The sequence below is a fragment of the Anguilla rostrata genome, chromosome 2, assembly GCF_018555375.3.
Source record: "Anguilla rostrata isolate EN2019 chromosome 2, ASM1855537v3, whole genome shotgun sequence".
Classification (NCBI taxonomy): Eukaryota; Metazoa; Chordata; class Actinopteri; order Anguilliformes; family Anguillidae; genus Anguilla; species Anguilla rostrata.
In genome coordinates, this window is record NC_057934.1 from 21,689,771 (window position 1) to 21,712,504 (window position 22,734).

The 22,734-nt window shown below is 48.1% G+C and overlaps 1 protein-coding gene across 33 annotated transcripts in view; it reads left to right on the top strand.

Moving 5' to 3' along the window:
• tcf7l2 (transcription factor 7 like 2) overlaps positions 1–22,734 on the top strand; it is a 108,869-nt gene that overhangs the window by 71,594 nt on the left and 14,541 nt on the right. For 31 of the 33 annotated variants that reach the window (XM_064321176.1, XM_064321183.1, XM_064321192.1 and 28 more), the window contains 3 exons: positions 13,496–13,628; positions 17,787–17,889; positions 18,953–19,039. In XM_064321176.1, coding sequence (XP_064177246.1) covers positions 13,496–13,628; positions 17,787–17,889; positions 18,953–19,039 — 323 coding nt within the window. Of the gene's footprint in view, positions 1–6,152; positions 6,294–13,495; positions 13,629–17,786; positions 17,890–18,952; positions 19,040–22,734 lie in introns of those variants that run through there. The other 2 variants (XM_064321197.1, XM_064321205.1) reach the window with 1 other exon arrangement.

Here is a 22,734-nt window from a genome sequence, read left to right on the forward strand (position 1 = left end):
TCCACCATCTGCATTTGCAGCCTTGGGCTGATGGAACGGGGGGTCAGGTTGGCACCTCCAGAACAAAACTCCAATTTAGAATGTTCATCTAAGGGTTGCTAATGGTATTAGGGGGCCGACGGCTTGGCCAGCAGGAGCCGGCCATTCTGCGATGAGCCCACTGTTTGACCCAGACCTTCAGCGATTCATCGGTCTGATAGCATTAGCGCCTGCATCTGTCATTTTCCGTCCCCCCCCCACCCACCCCCCTCTAGCTTTTCGCAATATATATGTTTTTATTTTTTATTTTATTGAAACGAGCGGGAACAAAAAAACCAAACAATTCGAAACTTCAAGGTTTCGCGGTCGCCTTCCCCCCGACGGGGAAAAGAAAGCGAGGCGGAGATCGGTAAACGGAGCGAAATCGCGGGCGGGGAGAGCCGTTTCCAGTCCAGCGTAGCCTCGCGCTTAAGTTCCGTTTGTTTTCCCCGCTTAATTATTTAAGTTGCGGAATTCCAAAAATAAAAAAAAGCCGAATTTGGAAACGCCCGCGTTCTCGAGCTTTTGCGCTTCGTGCGATGCGCGCCGTGAGGACGGTCTTTTCTGCGAGGACGGAATCGTACTAAATGGCATGTTACGCGGCTAATTTCTCAAAGAGGCAGTCGCAGGTAAGGACGCTGTTAATGAGAGCCGGTAGATGGGATGTTGGGCGATAGCGTTTGTGTAGTGTAATTTGTGTAAACAATACTTTCTTGCCGAAAGAGATGAGTGTGTGACACTTCTTTTCATTTTATGCTGGCACTGCAGAGATGTTTAATTTTTTTTTCTGTTTTATCATGGGAAATCATTTTGAAAGTCGGTCTCTGGGTTAAAGTGCTGTTTGTGGTTGCGATTGTGTTTGTGGGTTTTGGCGTAAGCAGATTGTGTGGTCCGAAGGGGGGTGAGACGCAGGGTCGGGGGCCCGGACACAGGCAGTGGTGGCTGTGGTTGAAGCGATTGATTACGGTGTTTTTTTTGCCGAATTTGTATAGGAATTATTTACTGTTCTGTGTGTCATTAATTCCCCTCAGCTAAAAAAAAATGCTTGGGGAAATGATCCTGTTTGTGAATAAATATGAGGCCTTAGAACACAGATTCTGTCGGAAAAAAGTCTCCACAGAACTATTGAACAAAATTTTTTTGGATAGCTGTCGCATAAGATGTGCCATTTGTGGGTTGAATGCTTTCAGTAAAATGCTGAATTTGTGAGTTGGAATATTTCCCCCCCCCCCTCCCTCCACCCTCCCAGTTCACGCACAATAAAATCTTGCTTCATTAAAAGTGTATTAATCTGGTCTCTTGTCTCAAGGGAGACACCTTAAGATGATATTGTGTCTTTTTCTTTAAATTGTTGGGGGGGAAAAAAAATCTACCAGATTTGGTCCCTGTCAGTCAGAAATAATTGTGTTCTTAATCTTGTCCCTGATGGATGACTTGGAGTTCAGCAACGGGCCAGCTCCAATGACAAATACAATATTAATATTCATTAACTGCTTTGACAATGCTAATTTTGATGCAGTAGTAAAGGGCCTTCCAAAGTTAGCGGCCAAAGCATCAGAGCTGTGCAAGGTGGCAAGATAATTTGTGCTGGTTTACTGAGCTGAAGGCTTTTAAAGTCTTTAGCGAGAAAAAAAAGCGAGGTACCACAAACAAAATAAAAGAGAAAGGGAAAAGTTCTGAAGCATTGCAAGGCAGGACTGTGGAAGTAACGCGATCAAGAGTCACTGCTAAAATTTGACACCTCCGATGCAGCATCTTTGAGCACAATTTTTTTTTTTTTAACAAAAAAGTTGCAACAAAAAAAGAGAGCATAACATGGTAAGTCAGCACATTCTCGATTTTGTTTAATCTTTTTGATCTTTTCAATTATCGCTATTTGAAGATCAATAGTCATTTTTTTCTACTATGGTTAAAAGGCGCACAGCGGTGGTTCGGTGGTGTGTTCGGATCACGGCTTTAAGAGCTGGGTCCCTCTCTTATTGCCATTAGTTGCCCGTGCTAAATTTTCAATTGCCAATCGCTTCTGAAATTAATGTGACTTGTTTCTGTTTTTCTTTTTTTTTTTCCCTTTTTCTTTTTTTCTTTTTTAATCGAACGCGGTTTGTCGGTTTGATTTCGGAGTTCGCTTCGTTTGCATCGCCGTCTTTAAAGAAAGCGGCGCCGTTCGCAAAGCAGCGACAATTTGTTGTTTTCTTTTTTTTTTTTTTTTTTAAAGGTTCTGGTTTATGTTTGCCGTGTTTATGTTTTGCCTGTGTCTGCGTCGAAATCGTGAGTGAGCCAGGAGCCGAAGCGGAGCGCGCCGACGCCGCTCGCCATTTTACTCTTCTTTTGCCCTTTTTTTTTTTTTTTTCCTGCTTTGTTTTTAGTTTTGTTTTCGTTGCCGACCTCTGAAAACCGAGCGATGTGTTTAGGATTAATGACACGGTGGAGGACACCCACTGCTCAAGTTTAGCCAAGTTAGGGAAAGTTCTATAGAGCGCTCTCGAGTACCTTTATGTTTGCCAAGCCCTGGAAAGAAGAGGGAGCCTTTTTTTTTTTTTTTTCTTTTTTTGTTCTTTCAACTTATCAAAGAAAGGAAGATGGACACAAAAGGGCTTATTAAGAGGGATATGCGGATGAGCGGCGGGGGGAGAGGTTTGCGCCGGTGCGGTCTTTCCCGCCGCGCGCCCCTGATTCCGGTGAATGGGGGAGTGCGAGCGCGGCGCGCACTCCGGCGGAGGGCTCGGGGACGGGCGCCTGGGCGGCTCGCCTCGGCCCGTCTCCCCCTCGGCTTTTTTGTGTTATCGGCTGGGGCGATCTGGCCGCCGGACCGCAGTTGGGAAGGTGCTGCCCTCCAGTGGAATAGCTGATGAGAGCGCGATGCGCGTCTTGTGTAGTCTGAGCGCTACAGCGAGCGCCGGCATGCTTGTTGTAACCAGGAAACCAGACGCATCGGTACCTATCCCAAACCAAGCTGGCGTAAATGGTAAGCGCTCTCTCTCTCTCTTTTTTTTTTTTTTTTTAAATTCTGAGTACCACTTTGTTGGATAAATTTTTATTAAGGTTGTGTTTTATATATATCACATATATAAATGATTATATATAGATATATATATATGTGTGTGTGTGTGTGTGTGTGTGTGTGTAAGTGTAATAATAATTACTATTATTGATTATATTACTATATATCTTTTTTACTCTTTTTTTTACATTTGGGTAGTTCAATTATGTAGGAACATGTTTGAATTTTGGTAAAGAGAGCGTAGTTTTGTATTACAGTTTAAGGTTGTTTTCCTTTTTGGATGTGGTATATTCATAGGGATAGATATATACGGATAGATGTGTTTGTAATCTTGCATTGATAAATTGTGTAGGTTTCATTTTTAAGGTACTAATTTCCATGAGAAATCTTGTGTTTACAATTCTACAGCCCCTCTTTATCATGCTTTTGGATGGTATTGCCATAATTTAAATTCAGAATTCAAATTTTCTTATACAGATTCCATGAAATCATCTTAAGCGAAATTTAAGTAAATATTTTTTGTTTTCTGAAGTTTATATATTTTTTTAAATTGCCTTTATGGACAGTTTGAAAGTTGTATATCACAAGTCAGCATCTTCAAAATTACTGTAAGAAGTTTTTTGTTTTTTTTGCCAAAAAAAAAAGTTCTAGCAGGTGTGCAGCTGCGTGTGTTTTGTCTGTTTGCGCACGCGTGTGTCTGTACGTGCACAGGTGTGCGTGTGCGAGTGCAAATCTTTTAAATTGTCTCGTCTGATTTACTTCAAAGTTGAGTGCGAATTTGGCATTTGAGGGGGGTGACACTCCGTTGTAGTTTTTGTTCTGGTTCCTGTAAATGTTTGTTTGTTTTGTTTTGTTTCGTTTCATTTCCTTTTTGTCTGCGCTTCCCTGTCCTGGTTCGGGGTGGAGCCGGCGGGAGCGAGGGGGCTTTGCCGGCTCCGCGTGCTTCCCTCTGGCTCGCGGGCCGGCGCGCGGCCATTGTGTCCAAACTGATTGGGAGCTGTCGGTTAGCGGCAGGCGAACTGGCAGTTTGCTTAAGGAATCGCGCGTGTGACAAAGGGGTCGGCGGGAGTGCGGCGGGCGCCTGAATGGAAGGAGGGGTGGTAATTAGCCGCCGTGTTGTCGGGGCTCTTTGGCTTGTCAAGCCGGGCGCTCCTTGCTTTTGTTGTTCCCATGTAAAGGAAATTCTGCCGGTTTTGTTTAGGCATTTCGGCTGTTGAGGGCCCAGAGTTTTCTGGCGGATGTTCTGTGGGCATGGGGAACACAAACTGGAAAAGCAGAGGAAGAAGCATACCATTTTTAGTTTTGTTGCTGGCCCTTTTTTTTTGTTTGTTTTATTTGTTTTAGTTTTAATATTTGTTTTCTGTGCTTTTTGGGATCCTGCCTTTGCAGTCCCTCCCCACCTTCATTACAGCTTTGTATTTTGACTAATGTTCAGCGAACGAAGTAATTACTTTATGAATTGATTTAATTCAAAATTTAAAATCTCACTGTAAAAAAAAATAAATAAAAAATAGCTTGCTGAAAATCTTTAATAAAGATTTTCAGTGAGCTTTTTCACAGCTCGTTGAATATGCAGTCTTTCAAATGAATGTACACCTCAGTTGTATTTTGTTTATTGCAGTTTTGTAATTGTAATTGTAGCTTTTTTCTCTTCTCTTTCTCCTTTTAAAATAATATTATTAAAATTAAATTAAAAGAAAAAGATGAAAACATGTTTAAAAATGGGAAAAAGTGCGAGCCGTGAAGGTGACGTGCTGTAAATCAGAATTGCAGTGACATTACAGTTGTTTGATGGCCTGTAACTTTGCTGTGCCAAAGGGTCTTTGAGGGCTAAATGTTATGGGGTATTATTTATGTACAGTAGGTAGAAAATGAAAGGCACACTGGCAGGTAGATAAGAGGCCTGGTAGAAGAGCAGAGAGCTTCGGGGACAGGTTAGTCAAAATTTTTAGCGCCTACGTTTTTTTTTTTCCCTATCTTTTCTTCTTCACCCTCCTCTTCCTCTCCTTGTTCTGCTTCTTTTTAAAAAAAAAAAAAAAAAGGAAAAGAAAAGGCAAGCCGTTCGTTTAAAAAAAAAAAAAAAAAAAAGGCTGAGAGAGAGAAATGAAAAAGCCCGTGATGTAGATGTCACAGCCGTGTCAAAGTGACAAGAGAAACGTCCCCTCCGCGGTCTCGGAGGGAAGCGTGTGCGCTGTGTGCGCTTGTGTCGCGCTTTTCTGTGTGTGTGTGAGGGGACCCGCCGGAGCGCGGATAAATGACTGCTCGCTCCAGTTTGCTGATCTCGCGTCGGCTCCGCGGATGCCGCTCCGTCTCCTTCCTCTCTTTCTCCCCCTTCGTCCCCGCTCCTCCTCTGCTCGCCTCCCCGCGCGCTCCTCCGCGCCGCTGTAGCCCGAGCCCTCCAGCCGGCGGTGCGTTTCGGGGCGCCCCGGTGGAGCCCCCCCACCCCCCCGCCGCACCCCCCCGTCGATGCTTAGCCTGCACATGTCGGGGCGCGTTTCCGGGGTCGGGTAATTCAGCCTTTTGTTTAGAGTTGTTTTGTGGGTTTTTTTTGTTTGTTTTTTGTTTTTTGCTCTGGTTGCTGCTGGCGGGAAGATTACATCCGAGTACTTTTCTCCTGTAGCAGGAGTCACGACCCAAAGACCCCCCCATCTTTTTCCGTATCGCTCTTTTACTATTTGAATTTAAAAAAATAAAAAAAACTAAGATACGGCACAAAGTTTGACCGGACCGAGGAGCAGCGGTTTGGCATGCGCCGGGAGGGCGAGAGGCTCGTCTCACCGCCGGCCCACGCCCCCCCCCGCGCCCCCCCCCCCCACCCCTTCGGCGGGTCAGGCCTCCAAAACCGCCGACCTCTTCGTCTCAAGCGAGGCGCCTTTTTTTTTTCTTGTTTGTTTTTTTTGAAGCGCATTTTTTGTAAGAAAATACTTTTTTAAAATAAACGAGTAACAGGCGGGAAGAAAAAGACAAACGGTGGGGGGCGGTTGGATGATAGCGCGCGCGACGGAGAAGGCGGGGGGAGAGCTACGGGACAGCGGCGTTTTCCGCGGGCAGGGGAGCGGGGGTGCGGCGAAGGCAGAAGCGCGGCGGCGGTGGGCCTCTGCGTGTCGGCCGCCCGTCTGGGAGGGGAGATCAGCGGAAGGGAGCAGCCATGTACGCGCGGGACGGCGTTTCCGCGGCGATGGACGAGCTGGGCTGCAAAGGCCCCCTCTCCTCCTCCTCCGGCTTCTCCCTCCTGCAGCAGCTGGGCTGCTGGCACCTCAACCTCAACTGCTGGGTGAGTCGCTCTCTCTCCCTTCCCCTCGCCCGTCTCGCCCCTCGTTCTTTTTCTCGGCCTCGGGTGGCGCGGCGAGGCTTGGGCGGGTGAGGTGGGGGGCGGAAGGAGCGGGCACGGACAGGGAGGTCGGAACGACGCCTTTAAAGCTTCCTGAAAGTACCGTGAATTTTCTTTCTTTATTTAGTTCTTAAAAAGCATTTCTTTTTTTGCGGGGGAGGGCGGTATGCATTTAAGAGAGAAGGTGTGTGTGTATTTGTGCGTGTGTGCGTGTGTGTGTATTTGTGTGTGTGTGTGTGTGTGTGTGTGTGGTAAAATGAGTGTCAGCTGCAAGAAGTTTTTAATACACAGTACAAGTGGTACTTCAGTGGGAAATACTTTGCAGGCATTTTCGCAGAAGCTACTACTTAATTTTTGTTGCACAATTAGTATTGTGTTGCATTTGAGGATTAAAGATAATCCTCTGTGTGTGGTTGGGGTCACATTTGACCCCGGCCCCCCAGCACACGCACACACACACACACACACACACACACACACACACACACACGTGTGTTTTATCGTTCTTTTATCCGTTATTCAGATCATCTGTTTGTTTGGCTGAGAAGTGCAATTCTCTCTTTCATTTTCTTTCAAATGCTATCAAACGTGTGCCTGAAAAAAAATGAAAGCAGCGAAGAGGACGTGCAGGACTGGATTTAGACACACACAGTCATACGTTTGCCATTAGTAATGAATGTATTCCTGCTCATGTTGCTGTTTAATTAAAAACTAGTTGTGCGTTTCTTTTGGCCGAAACACTGCTACTATCGAAAGACGATGGCAAGAAAGACATTTCACTGGAGACGTCTTTATCTGAGAGGGACTGAGACTCGGTGATTGTGATTGGCCGGTTACTGTGAAACCGGGAGCCTTCCGGCCCAGACCCAGGAGCTCTTCGCCGCTCGGGGAGTTGGCCCTCGGTGGCCGGGCGGTTGGCCCTCGGTGGCCGGGCGGTGGGCCCTCCGGCGTGAGCAGGAGGGGGGCTTGCCGAAGCGCCAGGCTTGGTTCCGGTACGCGGGGAGGCTTCGCCGCATTAAGCCGGGATGAGTGAGTGACGCGCCTCGTCCTCCTCTTCTCTTCCTCCATCGCTCCTGAAGTGCTGGAATAATGGGCAATAGGCTGTCCCAGCATCCCTTTCTTCATAGGAAAAATTAACAATGAAATAATAGTAATAATAATAATTATTATTATTATTATTGTTATTATTATTATTATTGTTGTTGTTGTTATTGTTGTTATTATTATTATTATTATGTAATACTTATTTTGTGCTACGTTTATATTTGCTCATTTGAAAAACAAATTGTTATTATTGTCATCGTCATTGTTATTGTCATTTTTAAAGCAATTTAAAATGAGGTGTTTCTCCAAAATTATGTACACAAAAGCATTGTTTTAGTACTTCGTATCGATATATTACTTTATGTAAAAGCCAAAAATAATAATGAAAGCGGAGAAATATACCCATGCAAATGACAGTGAAGTATTTGGCCCAGATAAAATTTTCTCTGCTCTCCCCAGATCACAGAAGCCAGCCTGTCATTGCAGTAAAGTGAATAGATTAACTTTTAAATCTACTCTAGTCCCTGGAGCAAAGGGCTGTCTGATTTTTCTAGTTTTTCTCAAATAGAAATGCTGGTAGGATCTGAAATGAGGGAATGAGGGATTCCAAGAGGCCTACATAACTCCCCAAGGGTTTGTTTATGTAAGGCTTATGGGCAACAGTAGTGTGTGTGTGTGTGTGTGTGCCTGTGCGTGCGTTTGCGCGTGTGTGTGTGTGTGTTTGCGTGTTTTTACGTGTGTGTGTGCATGTGTGATGCACAGGTCTTACTGATTTCCCTTTTTTAAATTGGAAATGTAATTCCTTTTATGCCTTATAAAACATGTACATGGAATAATGTTGCAATTCTTCTCCAGTCATATTCAGCAAAACTACCTTGGTTTTCCACAATATTTCTTTAATTTGAATTTGACCTGCTCTGACCTGTGTGTCATTGCAGAGGCTTATTTTGTAGCGGGTGCGGACTGTATCAGCATGGTTTGGGTGATGCATCCTCCACTGCAATTAACTCATAAAGTAGAAGCGTACAGTAGCTACTAGGCTTTTGGTCCTCAGATGAAGAGAAAGAGCATTCTAAAACCCTGAAACATGTGACTATTCATAGAAACAGCAGAAAAGTTTTCTGATTGGCTGCTTTATTTCATTATAACATCATCATACTGTTTTTTTTGTTGTTTTTGTTGTGATGGTCTGTTTTAATGGTGTTTATAGCTGGGCACATCAGTGCACGTATCAGCAGAGCATTTCTAGCAAAGCCTTTCTTAGGTTGCTTCTGTTGTTTAAGGTGGCATGCATCTTTGCTTGTGAAACTGACTACGAACACACACACTCTCATGTATGCAATACAGATACACAGGCACTCACTCATGACACACATACACACACACACACACGCTCACATAAAGGGTAAATACTTTATATACATTAGAGCAAACAATGCAACAACTTAAGAGAAGCGGGGGTGTGGAATCTCCCTCAACCTTGTTTGTAACACAGGCACACACACCCACGCACACATACTGACACACATGCACACATACAGACACACAGCACACATACTGACACACACACACACATGCAGACATGCACGCATACAGACACACACACACACACACACACACACATACTGACACACACACGTTTGCCGTAGTTTGTCACCGCGAGCGCTTGGATGCTGGCCCTTGACGCGTCCCTTATCGCTTCACGTGTTTGGCAGCTTTGCTGCTTGTGCTGGAATTTGTCAGTCTGAGAGCCCCCCCCCCCACCTCCAATCCATCATAGCGCTGTCAGGCTGCCCCCCCCCCCCACCCCCCCCAAGAACAGCACAACAGCTCATTAGGCCCCTCAAGCGCCAGTGACAGCTCATCATATCATGCTGTAAAAGCGCAGAGGTGCGCCACCCCCCCATCCCCCCACCCCCCACTTCCCAGGGGCCCCTGGAGGTCGGCACCTTCACATTTGGTCTTTAAATTTCCTCAGGAGGAGCCGAGACGCGAGCGCGTAGGCCTTTTTCCGCCCGGGCCTTCTCCTCCGGCCTTCTCCTCTGCGCGCTTCCCTCGTTCCCTTCTCTTTGGCTCGCCCTCCGCTCCTCTGTCTCCTGTTTTTAGAAGGGGGGGTTAGAGGTTTAAGGGTGGCGTTTTTGGCTTTTATAAAGGGTCGGCTGGACCGCTGCTGCCGCTCTGCTGTGCACCATGCTGAGTGGAGCTCGGTGTTACGGCAGCCTTCTGTTTAGAGTCCAGTGTGTGTGTGTGTGTGTGTGTGTGCGTGTGTGTGTGTGCGTGCGTGCGTGTGTGTGTGTGCATGCGCGTGTGTGTGTGTGTGTGTGTGTGTGTGTGCGCGTGCGTCTTTGTGCGTGTGTGTCTGCGTGTGTGTGTGTGTGTTATGTGTGTGCATGCGTGCATGTGTGTGTATGCGTGCGCGCATGCGTGTGTGTGTGCACTCTGTCTTAACACAACGACTGGAAGAAACATGTTGCAGAACTGTAGAGGTGTTTCTTTTTCCTGTGTGAGAGGTTGTGAATGGGACGTGGCGCTAGCTGGCCGCGCTCTGCCAGTGGAGCCCGGAGACGCACTGACCTCCGCATTGTCAGCGCGGAGCGCAGGCTCACTTCATCACGAGGGCCCCGGCGTGCCACGGCGACGGGCTGCGGCCCCCCGGCCCCCCACAGACTCCTGTCAATTACCATTAATGGACCGCCATTCTGCGTAATGGCCGCGCTGGAGTGACACGCTCACGCGCGCGCACTGGCGCACACACGCACACGCTTCCCGCGGAGCGCCAGGCCGAGCCGAGCCGCGGCGCGGTTCTGTTTGCGTACGCTACGCGACCGGGTTCCGGGGGTCGCCTGCGTTCGCCCAGCGCACGGTCTTCCCGCTTCCTTTTACCTCAACGTTTCACTTCACGTTTGCTTTAACGTGTATTTTTTATTATTACCTCAAGATCTGTGCGGGTGGCGGGCCGAAACGCTTCTCAAGAGTTCAGAGTTCAGACCAGCTGATTCTTTTTTCTTTCTTTCGTTTTCTTTTTTGGTTTCTTTTTGGTTGTTGGAGGTTGGGTTGTGGGGATTGTGTGGGGCGGGGGGGGTGGGGGTTTATCAGTGGGTGGTACTGGCTGTGCGGTAGCCAGGAAGTGTCTTTTATTTACTTTTTTCTCCTTTAAAAGAGGTGGGAGTGAAAAGACTCCTATGTATTTCCTCTGTGTTTTGTTTCATTTTTCCCTTGGCATAATTAAGTGGTATTGTCCACTTGCAGAGCAGTGTGTTGCGGTTCAGCCATTGTGTTTAGTGTTGTGTGGTGGTTAGGGAGCGGGATGCAGCTCGCCTGTGAGTAAGTCCCAGGGAGAGTTTTTGTCCCGGGCAGGACGAGGGTGCGGGAACAATGGGACGGGGTTCGTGTAAGGATGGAAGTATAAGGGTGATTTGTGCTCGCTGGTGTGGGACGTGGGAGTTGGGGGTTTGAATGTCCGGTCAAATGTGAAGTCCATTTGAGGGATTATTGTTGGGTTGAAGATAGCTAAGCGAACTGGGGTTTTTTTGATTAATGCTACTATGGAAATGTCATACTGAATTAACCAGTATGTATGTGGTTTATGGGAGTTGAAATGTGAGTATTTCTTCATTTTTGTATATAAACTTGTCTTGTCTTTTGGTAGTTATAAGATTTTTAGGATTTTTTCAGTTCTTGTATTTCTTAAAATAAAATAAAATAGGACCGGTCAGCAAAATAGGATGTTTTTTTTTTTTTTTGGGGAGGGGTTGGGGTTGGGAGTGTTGGTAGTCTGGGTGAGGGTGGTATCCCTCCTCCCACCGCTTCTTCTTCCATTTTGGTTCTTCAGTAAACATGTTGGCTCCCCCAAGGTCATAGGTCAGCCGGTTGACAATGGTATTCCGTGAGTAACGGACTTCCAAAAGAAAAGAGGTCCTTTCTCTGAGCATTTTAGCACAGTGGTTCCCCCCCAGACACACCTTCCCTTCCCCTCATTTTAGTGTCTTTGCGCGGCGGAGGGGGATTGTGTAATGACCGTCGACGGGTCATTACCCCCTTCCCCAGCCCTGGATGACCCGCGGACGAGCAATTGCAGCGAGACCGCTACGCGCGTGCACGTGTGTGAAGGTGGACGGTAGGCCGAGAACATGCGTCCGTCAAAAAAAACGGGGCCAAACAAAGACCAAGCGGGGTGCCTTTAAACAGGGGCCCCCATTACCAGTCAGAATATTCTTTATTTCCTGAGCAGAGAGAGAGAGAGAGAGCGAGAGAGAGAGAGAGAGAGAGAGCACAGGGCAACTGTAGCTCATTATGTCCATGCAGGGCCCTGGGGACAAGGCAGATAAACTATATCGCTGGCGATCATTCGCGGACTGTGTTTTAAAAGACGTACGCACCCTGCGCTGACTGTGATGTAAATCAATTGCTCGTCTGCTGAATGCGCGGGCAGTAGATGGCCATTCGGACGGATCCTGAATAGAGACCCTGACAAAGGAACCCATTTCAATGGTCGTACTAAAGCCTTTCAGCAGAGGAGAATGGACAGCATTCTTTCACATCATTACCAAGGGGGAGTGGGGTGGGGGGGGGGTGGTGTTGGGGGAAGGGGCAGTGCACCGCAGGCCTTGCTCAATGGTGGACTCGGTAGGCGTGTGCAACGGCTTCCAGAGCGTACTTCTTTTTTTTTTTTTTCTTGTTCTTCTTCTTGATGGACTGAACTTCAAGATTGACCCATACGAGAGGAGCAGGAGTAGCGCACACCTTCGCTTACTTTTTTCATTTCTGTTCTCAACTGAATTTAACTTTTTTTTTTTCATTTGGTAGTTATCCTCCTCTCCCTCTACTGCCATTTTCCAGGAAGTTCCATTTTGAACAGTCAACCAATCACGTGTCATTGTAAGGAATGAATGTCACTGCAAAATCAAGAAAATTAGAAACTGTAGCATAAACGCCTATATGCTAGAGATGCACATGTGTGTGAGAGGTACTGTACTTTTTGTACAATTTATTGTGCCGTTTCTTAATTTAATTTAAATAATCAGTTTAGCTGTCTTCTGAAGGGCTTAAACCTTTAACCCCCCCATATACAGTGTGTTCAGTCAGATAAATGCTTTAAAAACATATATTTTTTATGGTGTTAAGACATTTTTTAAGGTGTATCGGGGGGAGGGGGTGTGACCTTCAGACAGGCAGAAGATTGCCTGGTGGTCATGTCCTGTGGTCGTTTCCTGTCCATCGGCAGTTCGATGCTGTTCTGAGTCGACTGTCTGCACTGCACCATGTTGCTTGTGTTGGGCCTGTGTTGGGCTTGTGTTGGGGCCAGGTTGAGCCCATGTCGGGCGTGTCCTGGGCCTGTGCTGGGCTTGTGTTGGGGCTCGGTTGGGCCTGTGTTGGGTCTGTGTTCCCCCCTACTCCTGAGATGAAAGGCCTCTAAGACAGTGGCAGAAATGAGAGCGGACCCTAATCCATCCATCACCTTCTCCCGGCCTGTCTAATCTGCACCCCCGCCTAATCTGGTTACCTTCGGGTGCACTGGGAATTTGCTTCTCCCCGCAGCCGTTTAATGCCATGTTACGCTCGAGCACCTCCTCCCCCTGCCAGATCCCCCCTCGGACTTCCCCCTCCCCGTTATACTGTAATCTTAATGTAATTGAAAAAGGGCTTTTGCCACAAAGAGCAGATTACATCACTAAAACCAATTTGGCAAAATGTTGGAGATGAGTCTTTTTCCTTCACGGTGCCAAATCCCTGCCCAAAATCGCACGGGGCTTGCCAGGCTTAGGGGCGTCGGAGCGGAGACCCTAGAAACACCGGGGGGCGGGAGGAGAAGGGGGGGTGGATTGGAGGGGCAGACCGGCACGTTGGTTTGCCGCTCTGTTAATGTGCCTGTTTCTTGTCATGACCGCCTACCAGAGCAGAGGATGAAGTAGCCCTTTACCTCAGGGTTAATAACACACCAAGCAAGAGTGCACTTTGATGGTGGTCTTCCTCCTCTTTCCTGTGGTCAAGTGTGAACTGAATTTATTTATTTATTTTTTGGAGTGTGGTTCTCTTTCCTGTCCAAGATTAACGTGATTCCCCCATCCCCACCCCCCTTTCTTTTTCTCTCTCTTTCTCAGTCGAATAAAGTCCCTGTGGTACAGCACCCCCATCATGTGCACCCCCTCACCCCCCTGATCACCTACAGCAATGAGCATTTTACTCCCGGGAACCCCCCACCCCACCTACAGACCGACGTGGACCCCAAAACAGGTAAGAGTGGCACCTCCTTGCCAACACAGTCCGTTCAGCTGAGCTCACATACCTCACACACCTTGAGCACCTTAATCATGTTGTGACTCACTGGGGTTCCTAACTCTGGAGACTCCTTAGCTCAATGGAGTACTGTTAATCAATGGAAGACTTTATTCAGTGGAGTGACTCCTTAATTCAGTGGAGTGACTCCTTAACTCAATGGAGTGACTCCTTAATTCAGTGGAGTGACTCCTTAATTCAGTGGAGTGACTCCTTAATTCAATGGAGTGACTCCTTAATTCAATGGAGTGACTCCTTAATTCAGTGGAGTGACTCCTTAATTCAGTGGAGTGACTCCTTAATTCAGTGGAGTGACTCCTTAGCTCACTGTAGTGACTCCTGAAGCAGTCACGGAAGCCAGCGAGGTGGCGCACGGCCGCGGTCCGTTTTCGGCTGAAGCAGTGAACGATGACCTCGGGCTCGTTGTGGCTTCTCTTCCGTGAGGGCGCTTCTCGTTTATCTGGTTGTCGCTCGGCCTCTTCCCGAGCACAATTTGCTCGTTTTTATTTGAGATCGAGGACGTTTTGGCTCAACATATAGGCTGGAGTGGAGACCAGCGCAGCTCTTTTCCCGTTTCAGTTGTACTTGAATCCGAATAAAACAAACCCCCCGTTATGATTGCAAGATATCAACAGGGGCTACAGTTCAGTCAGTGACTCGATCTCTCTTTCAGTCGATGCAATCTGTCAGTCAGGCAACACGATTATCTCCGCAGCTCTGCAATTTAAAATGAATTAGAAGGCCAGATTTTGATCCAGCAGGGCGTGTGGTTTAATCCCAAAGCAGTGTCGGCTCTGGTCCGGAATGAACCGCACATTGCGCTCGATGTAAGTTTTGTTGCAAGCGTGTGTGCGTGTGTGAGAGAGAGATCCTATCCGTGGATATTGCCCAGGACTTGCCACGATGGCGGTGTAAACCTGTTGTGTTGCGTGCCTCGCTCCGTGGCTGCCCTGTGACCTCTCTTGGAGGGATGCGAGCGCGCTCTGGTTCTCGCCTCGCCTGACTCCGATGCTGTCTTCAGTTACGGCTTCCGTGTCGCAGGTGCCGGTAATGGCCCGGATCCTGTTAAATGCAGCGCTTAATGGCATTGCTTAATTGAGCTTAGCGCTTAATTAATCCTCCAGTGATATTAAAGCTGTCGTGCGCTTGCACAGGCGCTGGATTTGACGTTCCCGCAGCATTCCTCCCAAGTTTCTGAACATCGTCTGGACTGCGCCAACCGAAGACAAATTAACTCACAACTTTTTTTTTTAATAACAGCTGATGTTTTTCGGATGTTTCATTTCTTTTTGTTAGGAGAGTGTGTAGTGGGACAGTGGTAGTAGACTGGTGGAACAGTAATATTGGAGTGTGGTGGTACAGTAGTGGTAGTGTGTGAGAGTACGCAGTAACTGTGTGGTGGTACAGTAGGAGTATATTATGGTGGTACAGTAGTCGTAATGTGTATGAGAGTACACAGTTGTATTCTGGTGGTACTACAGTAGTGTGTTGTGGTACAGTAGTGGTAGTGTGTGAGAGTACGCAGTAGTAATCTGGTGGTACAGTAGTGCGTAGTGGTACATTAGTAATAGTGTGTGGCTGTACGGTAGTATTAATGTGGTAGTACTGTAGTACAAGGTGTACTGTAGTACCGCTTGTAGTACATGGCCTATACTAGGACAGCATGTAGTACAGAGCCTGCAGTAGGACAGCATGTAATACAGGGCCTACAGTAGTACCACTTATAGTACATGGCCTTCAGTAGGACAACATGTAGTACATGGCATACAGTAGCACAGCATGTAGTACATGGCCTATAGTAGTACAACATGTAGTACATGGCCTACAGTAGTACAGCATGTAGTGCAGGGCCTACAGTAGTACAGCATGTAGTGCTGGTCCTACAGTAGTACAGCATGTAGTGCAGGGCCTACAGTAGTACAGCATGTAGTACATGGCCTACAGTAGTACAGCATGTAGTGCAGGGCCTACAGTAGGATAGCATGTAGTGCAGGGCCTACAGTAGTACAGCATGTAGTACATGGCCTACAGTAGTACCACTTGTAGTACATGGCGTACAGTAGTACAGCATGTAGTACATGGCCTACAGTAGTACCACTTGTAGTACAGGGCCTACAGTAGGACAGCATGTAGTACATGGCCTACAGTAGCACAGCATGTAGTACATGGCCTACAGTAGTACAGCATGTAGTACATGGCCTACAGTAGTACCACTTGTAGTACAGGGCCTATAGTAGTACAACATGTAGTACAGGGCCTACAGTAGTAAAGCATGTAGTACATGGCCTACAGTAGTACAGGGCCTACAGTAGTACTACTTGTAGTACATGGCCTACATAGTTCAGGACCTACAAAATGACAGCATGTCGTACAGGGCATACAGTTGTACAGCATGTAGTGCAGGGCCTACAATAGTACCACTTGTAGTACATGGCCTACATTAGTACATCTTTAGTTCAGGACCTACAAAATGACAGCATGTAGTACATGGCCTACAGTAGTATGGCATGTAGTGCAGGGCCTGTGGTAGTACTACTTGTAGTACATGGCCTACATTAGTACATCTTTAGTTCAGGACCTACAGTAGTACCACTTGTAGTACATGGCCTACATTAGTGCATCTTTAGTTCAGGACCTACAAAATGACAGCAAGCAGTGCAGGGCATACAGTAGGACAGCATATAGTACAAGGCCTGCTGTACGACAGCATGTAGTGTTTTTCCCCACCTACGGTCTTCCTACTGTCCTAGCCGCAGCTGGGGAAGAGAGCAGAAGGAAGTATGCACTGAGGCACATAAATGTCACACCGTGCTCTTGGCTCAGCCTACTGAAGTGCGTCAGCCAGTTTTAAGAGCTGTCCAGGCGGTGGATGCTAAGTGCTTCCACAGCGTCCGTGCACATGCTTTCGCACTGCTGGAAAATCCATCTTTTTATTTTTACGAGGCCATATTTTACTCTGAGATGTCAAACATTTAGGGATGTTTGCGAACATAGCATATCCCCCCGCTCTGTAATGAAAATGAGCACACAGGGAAAAAAATGCTAATTTTTTTAAAAAAAGGTTAGTAATCTCTCTGTTGGTGTGTTCGATTCGATGAGTCTTCTCCAGATGAACTTGACTCATTTGTATTTTTGAATTTCAAATTGAATTTGTACGTGTGAAAACGATTTCTTAAGTGTTATTACGCGTTGAAAAAATAGTCCTGGAGTATTCATAGAGGGGGCCAGACAGTGGGCCGCTTGTTTTCACACGTGGGCCCAGCAGAGCCGCAGTGTGAATGAATAACGCGACGGCAATAATTTCTAAACGAAAACGCAGGAACGAGCGCAATGCGAACAGGAAGCGGGTGGCCACAGCGGACAGCTGTCGGGGAGCCAGGGGGCCGAATCGCTGCTTCAGCTGTCTCCCCCAGTGCGGGCCCTGCTCCTTACACTTTTGTGTTTGGATTACCGTAAATTCCAGAGTACACGCTCCCGTTTTCTTTTCTTTTTTTTAAATCGAGTTGGAACACTCCACAAAGTCATGTAGCTGCGGTCTCCGCGGCAATAGATCGTCGTGTGCTTTAAGGGCGTCTGTGGCAACAAACCTCTCTGAAATATCGTGTGTTGTTTTTCTGTGTGAGTTTTTATGTCCAAATGTTACTGTAATAATGGACAAAACCCTTTGAAAGGTGTGTAGTTCATTTGCTATTTGACTGCTTTAAAGCCCAGGTCTGGAAACTGGTTTAGAAAATGCGCCATGCCGCACCCGTGCGCCGTTTCACTTTAAATCTTTGATTATTGCGCACGCTGGCTCTCTGATTCGGTCGGCGTGATGATGTGGATGACAGGGCAGTGTTTTCATCCTCTCATTACGGCGCCTGCACCTCAAAGGGCTTTGATCAAAACGCGCGGTTTAGCGCCATACAGGCGCGCGCTGGTTCTCTGTGATGTTTGACTTTGTTCAATTGTGGAACTCACAACAGATGAATTTAGCGCCGCCGTAGCCTTCATGGGGGGAATAGGGTCGTCAGACTGAGGGGATAAACGTTTGAACACTTGTTCTCTCTCTCTCTCTTCTTCTTTCACCCGCTCCCTCTTTTGCTCTCTTCCTTCTTTATCTCTTTCTTTTCACAGGAATTCCAAGACCTCCACACCCCCCTGATATATCACCATATTACCCCTTGTCTCCGGGCACAGTAGGCCAAATCCCCCATCCGCTAGGATGGTTAGTACCACAGTAAGCAAACGCCATTTTTTTCCTTCTCTAACAGTTCCTAATGAGATTTTACCAGCAGCTACCTTATGCTGTCTACAGACATGCCTGTGCCAATGGCTTTGAATGTTTATGTAATTTTAATATGCTGTTGCTGTTCTGTTAGTCAGTTGGGTTTGAATGGGGAGGGGGGGGGGGGGTAGTTGCATATTAGAGGCATATTATCCACTCTTTTTGCTTTTTAATTAATTTTTTACATCAGTTGCCCATGAGTAAATATCAGTTTTATCTGCTGCCATCTTGAAAGATTGCTTTGCTAGTATTTCCTTAGCACCCCCCTCCAGAGTAACCTTTAACGTTACACAGGCCTGCAGCATTGCAGCCGGTTACTCCCTGCTCACCTTATACATTCCGCTGGTGCACCGGTGCTTTCACCGCCTGTACAAAAACAAATAAATAAATAAATAAAATGCACACACTGCCTTATTTTCCCCCTCTCAGCCCCTGAGTTGCTTCTTTGTGGCAAGAATGCTATTTTGCATGTTGCTGTATTGTCCAATTAAAGTAATGAACTGTGATTGCCAGTATTTTACCCACAATTCCGCACGGGGACCCTTCCCCTGGTAACCCATGTCAACACTTGTTAATATGACAAAAGGCTACAAATTAAGCTCTGTTAATTTAATGTTTTCTCACCGCGATCTAAATACCGGGAGAGGCCCGGAGCCGGTCTGCCGCTCTTTGATTCGCTGCGCTTTATTTTGGTATAAATTTACATTCATTATTGTTTTCCTTTGGATGTGTAGAGCTCAATTAGCGTGATGGCTCCATTAAAGCGTTCCGAGCTTCGTCTTTAATTATCACAACAAAACACCTAGCCCCAGCTCGGGGAAAAGGGTTTCCATTGACATAAGCAAGGGTTATAAAATTTAATTAGCCATTCCTATCAGATTTGTGGCATTCAAATTGTTCGGAGTTTGCTCTCTTTGATCCCCGCTCTGCAATCCCCAAGATTTTTTGTTCTGATCAAATGAGAATAAAGCCGGCCGCATGGGGAGCGCTTTTACCTTTTCTTTCTTCTTTCCAGGCAAGGTCAGCCAGTGTATCCAATCACAACGGGCGGATTTAGACACCCCTACCCCACTGCACTTACCGTCAACGCGTCCATGTCAAGGTGAGTTGCTTTCTGGGAAGGGAAATGGGGTATATGCAGGAGTGATGGTGGTGGTGGTAGTGTGTGTGCGTGGGGATGAGGGGGTGGGGGTTGTTCACACCCTTTTGAAACACCGGGGGGCCCAGAAGCGATGTTACTCCATCTGCTCCGATCCACCAGAACTTGCCCCCGAAGGAAGAGCTCTCTCTTTGCCTTCCTATTAATAAAGGCAATCCCCACAGTGGCCCCGCGCAGATATTAAAATATTAATTATTACGAGCGTTTCCGTAATGAGGCCCCTGATGCACGTTTACCCCCGCCGGATGATGCGAGGGGGGGGGAAGGCATCTGGAGCGCGGAGCCCGGCGCAGCCAGTTAAGAGGCGCGCGGGGCGCGTTCGGAGGGCCGGGGCCGCGGGGAGGGCGGGGTCCGGGCCCGTGTTTGTGTTCAGTGTTTTTCTTTTTCGCCGATTCTCCTCGGGGAATCGGCCGGGGCCCGCCGCGCACACGCGGCTACGGGTTAACTGCAGACGACAAACACCCCGAGGTTCGTCTTAGCGTCTTTAAAAAGAAATAACAGAGGCCGAGGAGAAGAAAAAAAAACATATGGTTGTCAACTCTCGTGCCCCCCCCACCCCCACGCACAGCCCCTGTGAGCCCAAAGCACAGGGCCCATTCCAGTAATGATGGTATTACCATTTTTGAATGTCAGAAAACACACATGGTTTATAGTCATGAGAGGAGGGTGAAATATGTGTCAGGCTAGCCTCCAGACAGCGGAACGCTGGCATGTAATTGCGCCGTAAATGTAGAAACCGGCTCTGTGGGGCCGGATCCCCCCCCCGACTACTCCTCTGACACTGAGAAACATCCACAAGTTCCTGAAAGGGAGGTCTGTTTGTTCTTGCGGGGGGATGGTCAACATTTTTAAAATAACACTGCCGCTCCTCATCGCCCGCAGTTCTACGGGTTGTCATGTGAGATGCATGGTGTTCGCAAACGCGCGTATGTGCGCGCACACACACACACACGCACTCACACACATGCACAATACACACACACACACACACACACAAAAATATACACACACATACACGCGCGCACGCGTACACACACGTACACATACTTGTACGCCTCTGCTGTCGGTTGCGCCCTGGGTAATTTCAGCCGAATCTGGGGTATCTGGCGCAGTGTTTACTGGGCAGCCAGCGGACCTGTGTTTAAGTGACGACTAATTGGCCTTAATGAGGGGTTTATATTGTGATCATCTTATTTCCAGTGCAGCTAATTGAATTGGTGGAGGGTCTGGGAGCTAGCGACGGGCTGAGGACGGCTAATGCATTTTGATAATCCCTAATTGAATTAGCGCAGATTAATAGGTAAAGGTCCACGCGTCTGGCGAGAGCGCAGTTTTGCATGTTTGTGTTAAAACGGAAAGGGGGGCGGACTCCCTGATCCGCAGAAGTGCGCGTTTAGAGAAAGGGAGAGAAAATTTCCCGAATACGGCACGAGGGGGAGGGGGGCTTCCGCGGGTTTAACGTCCGGAATTGGACTGAGACGCGGACGGCGAGGTCGAGAGATGAGCCCCCCCCCCGTCTTTTATTCCGGACCTGCGCCTTGTGTTACCGCACGAACGCAGCGGGGACCGTAGACCTGCGCCTTGTGTTACCGCACGAACGCAGCGGGGACCGTAGACCTGCGCCTTGTGTTACCGCACGAACGCAGCGGGGACCGTAGACCTGCGCCTTGCGTTACCCCACGAACGCAGCGGGGACCGTAGACCTGCGCCTTGTGTTACCGCACGAACGCAGCGGGGACCGTAGACGAGCGCCTTTCGGCGCGTTTCCGAACACGTTAGCATTCAGATAGCCGCCGCTACATATCGCAGGCCACTCGCTCAGCAGACCTCCTTATAAGGATCCCGTATCCCGTTCTTATAATAGAAAAGGAGACACACCGGGATCATTCGGGGAAAGGTAGGGCAAATTAAACGGATCGTTTTTTAAACGGACCGTCGGCGCGTCGGCCAGAGGAGAGGCGCTCGGCCTTTGATGGCCGCCAGGTGGCCGAGCCGGGACCGGGGGCTTCCGGGAAGGAGCGGACGGGTCATTATCCATTAAACAGCCGCGCCGCCGCCTCAGGTTGGCAATTAAACGGCTCCCAGCCGACGCCGGGCCGGAGCGGCGCGGACAGGCGCGGTCGCCCCCTTCAGACGGAGGCGAGGGAGCCGCGGGGCCCCTTCCGCCCCGGCTAAATTGGTCCGAGGCGCCGGGCTTGCTGATGAGGGCCCATTCCGCGCCCCGGCCGGCTTCAAAGAGAGGAGCGTCATGTTTAAACCATAACCTGGGCCGCACCGAGGGGAGGGGGGCGGAGGGGGGGGCGCGGGGGGGAAGAGAGGAAGAGAGACGGAGAGAGAGAGAGAGCGAGAGAGAGAGAAAGAGAAAGAAGAAGGAAAAAAAATTGGATTGGGGAAAAGACGGAACGTAACAAGTGCAGGGGGAGAGAGGAGATAATGATGGCGGATGCGAGGCAGCTCAAAGGGGCCCGCGTCTGGGGAGGAAGAGGCCGCTCGTCCCCGCAGCCCGCGCTCGGGCGGGGTGGCGTCGCGCGGGAACATGACAGTGATGAAGAGAGGAGGCGAGGGGTGCGGGCGGGGCGCGGAGAGGGAAGCGGGATCCCCCAGAGACAGCCTCCAACACAAAATAGTTGTTCCTCGCAAGTTTAGGCTCATCGTTATATTCTGGCTCGGAGCCATGCAGCCAGACACTGGCCTGGTAATGAGCTGCCTTTTTTTTCCCCCCCTTTTTTTTTTTATCATCAGCCAATCTTCCGTGCTGATTTGTGTACAGTCATACGTGGCTGACACATTCGCGCTCGCACGCGCCTATACGCATTCGCACTCGCGCGGTCTCTGATGCACATACTCGTTTCCGCACACACACAAACACACACACTCACACACATGCATACACACACACAAACAGCGATCCAAAAGGGAGATGGCGCTAATGGCTGTATTAAGACAGGACACAGGATGCTAACGATATGCTAACGAAAAGCAAGGCGATGCTAATAATAATATAACGGGGATAATTATAATAGCAGCGCCGATACAGACAGGAAAAGATCTGAAGATTAGGGAAACAATTCTCAGCTTGGACTGGGAATCACGGTGTGGAAAAAGTTCTGAAACAAGAATTCACAATAAGAGACTCAGACAGCGCATAAAGCTGCCCACAGAGTGCCCTCTCTCTCCAACTCAGTATAGGGTGACTTTGCATCTGAATCTGCTATGAAAACAAACGCCTACATGCACACGTATAGTAACCGCACACATTTACATTGTAGCCTTCACGGACACTTATCCACTTACCCACACCCAGATCCGTATACCATATATTTACACCATCGTCTACAACCCAAACAGCCCTCCACCTTGCACAACTACACCCCTAACTGCACCAACAGCTGTACCTATATCTACATCCAAAACTATACCCATGTCTAAACCTATACTTACACCCATGTCCATACCTATGCTTGTGACTTCGACCAGTTTATTCATACCACCGCTCCTCGTGGTCTAGTTCCCAGTTTTCACAGTTTAAAAATTCCCAGATTTGAAACTGTTTAAATTTCCATCAGAATATGTAAACAAATTATTTTTATTGGCAAAAAAGACATTTGTTAGAACATGTTAATGTCATGATACCATGA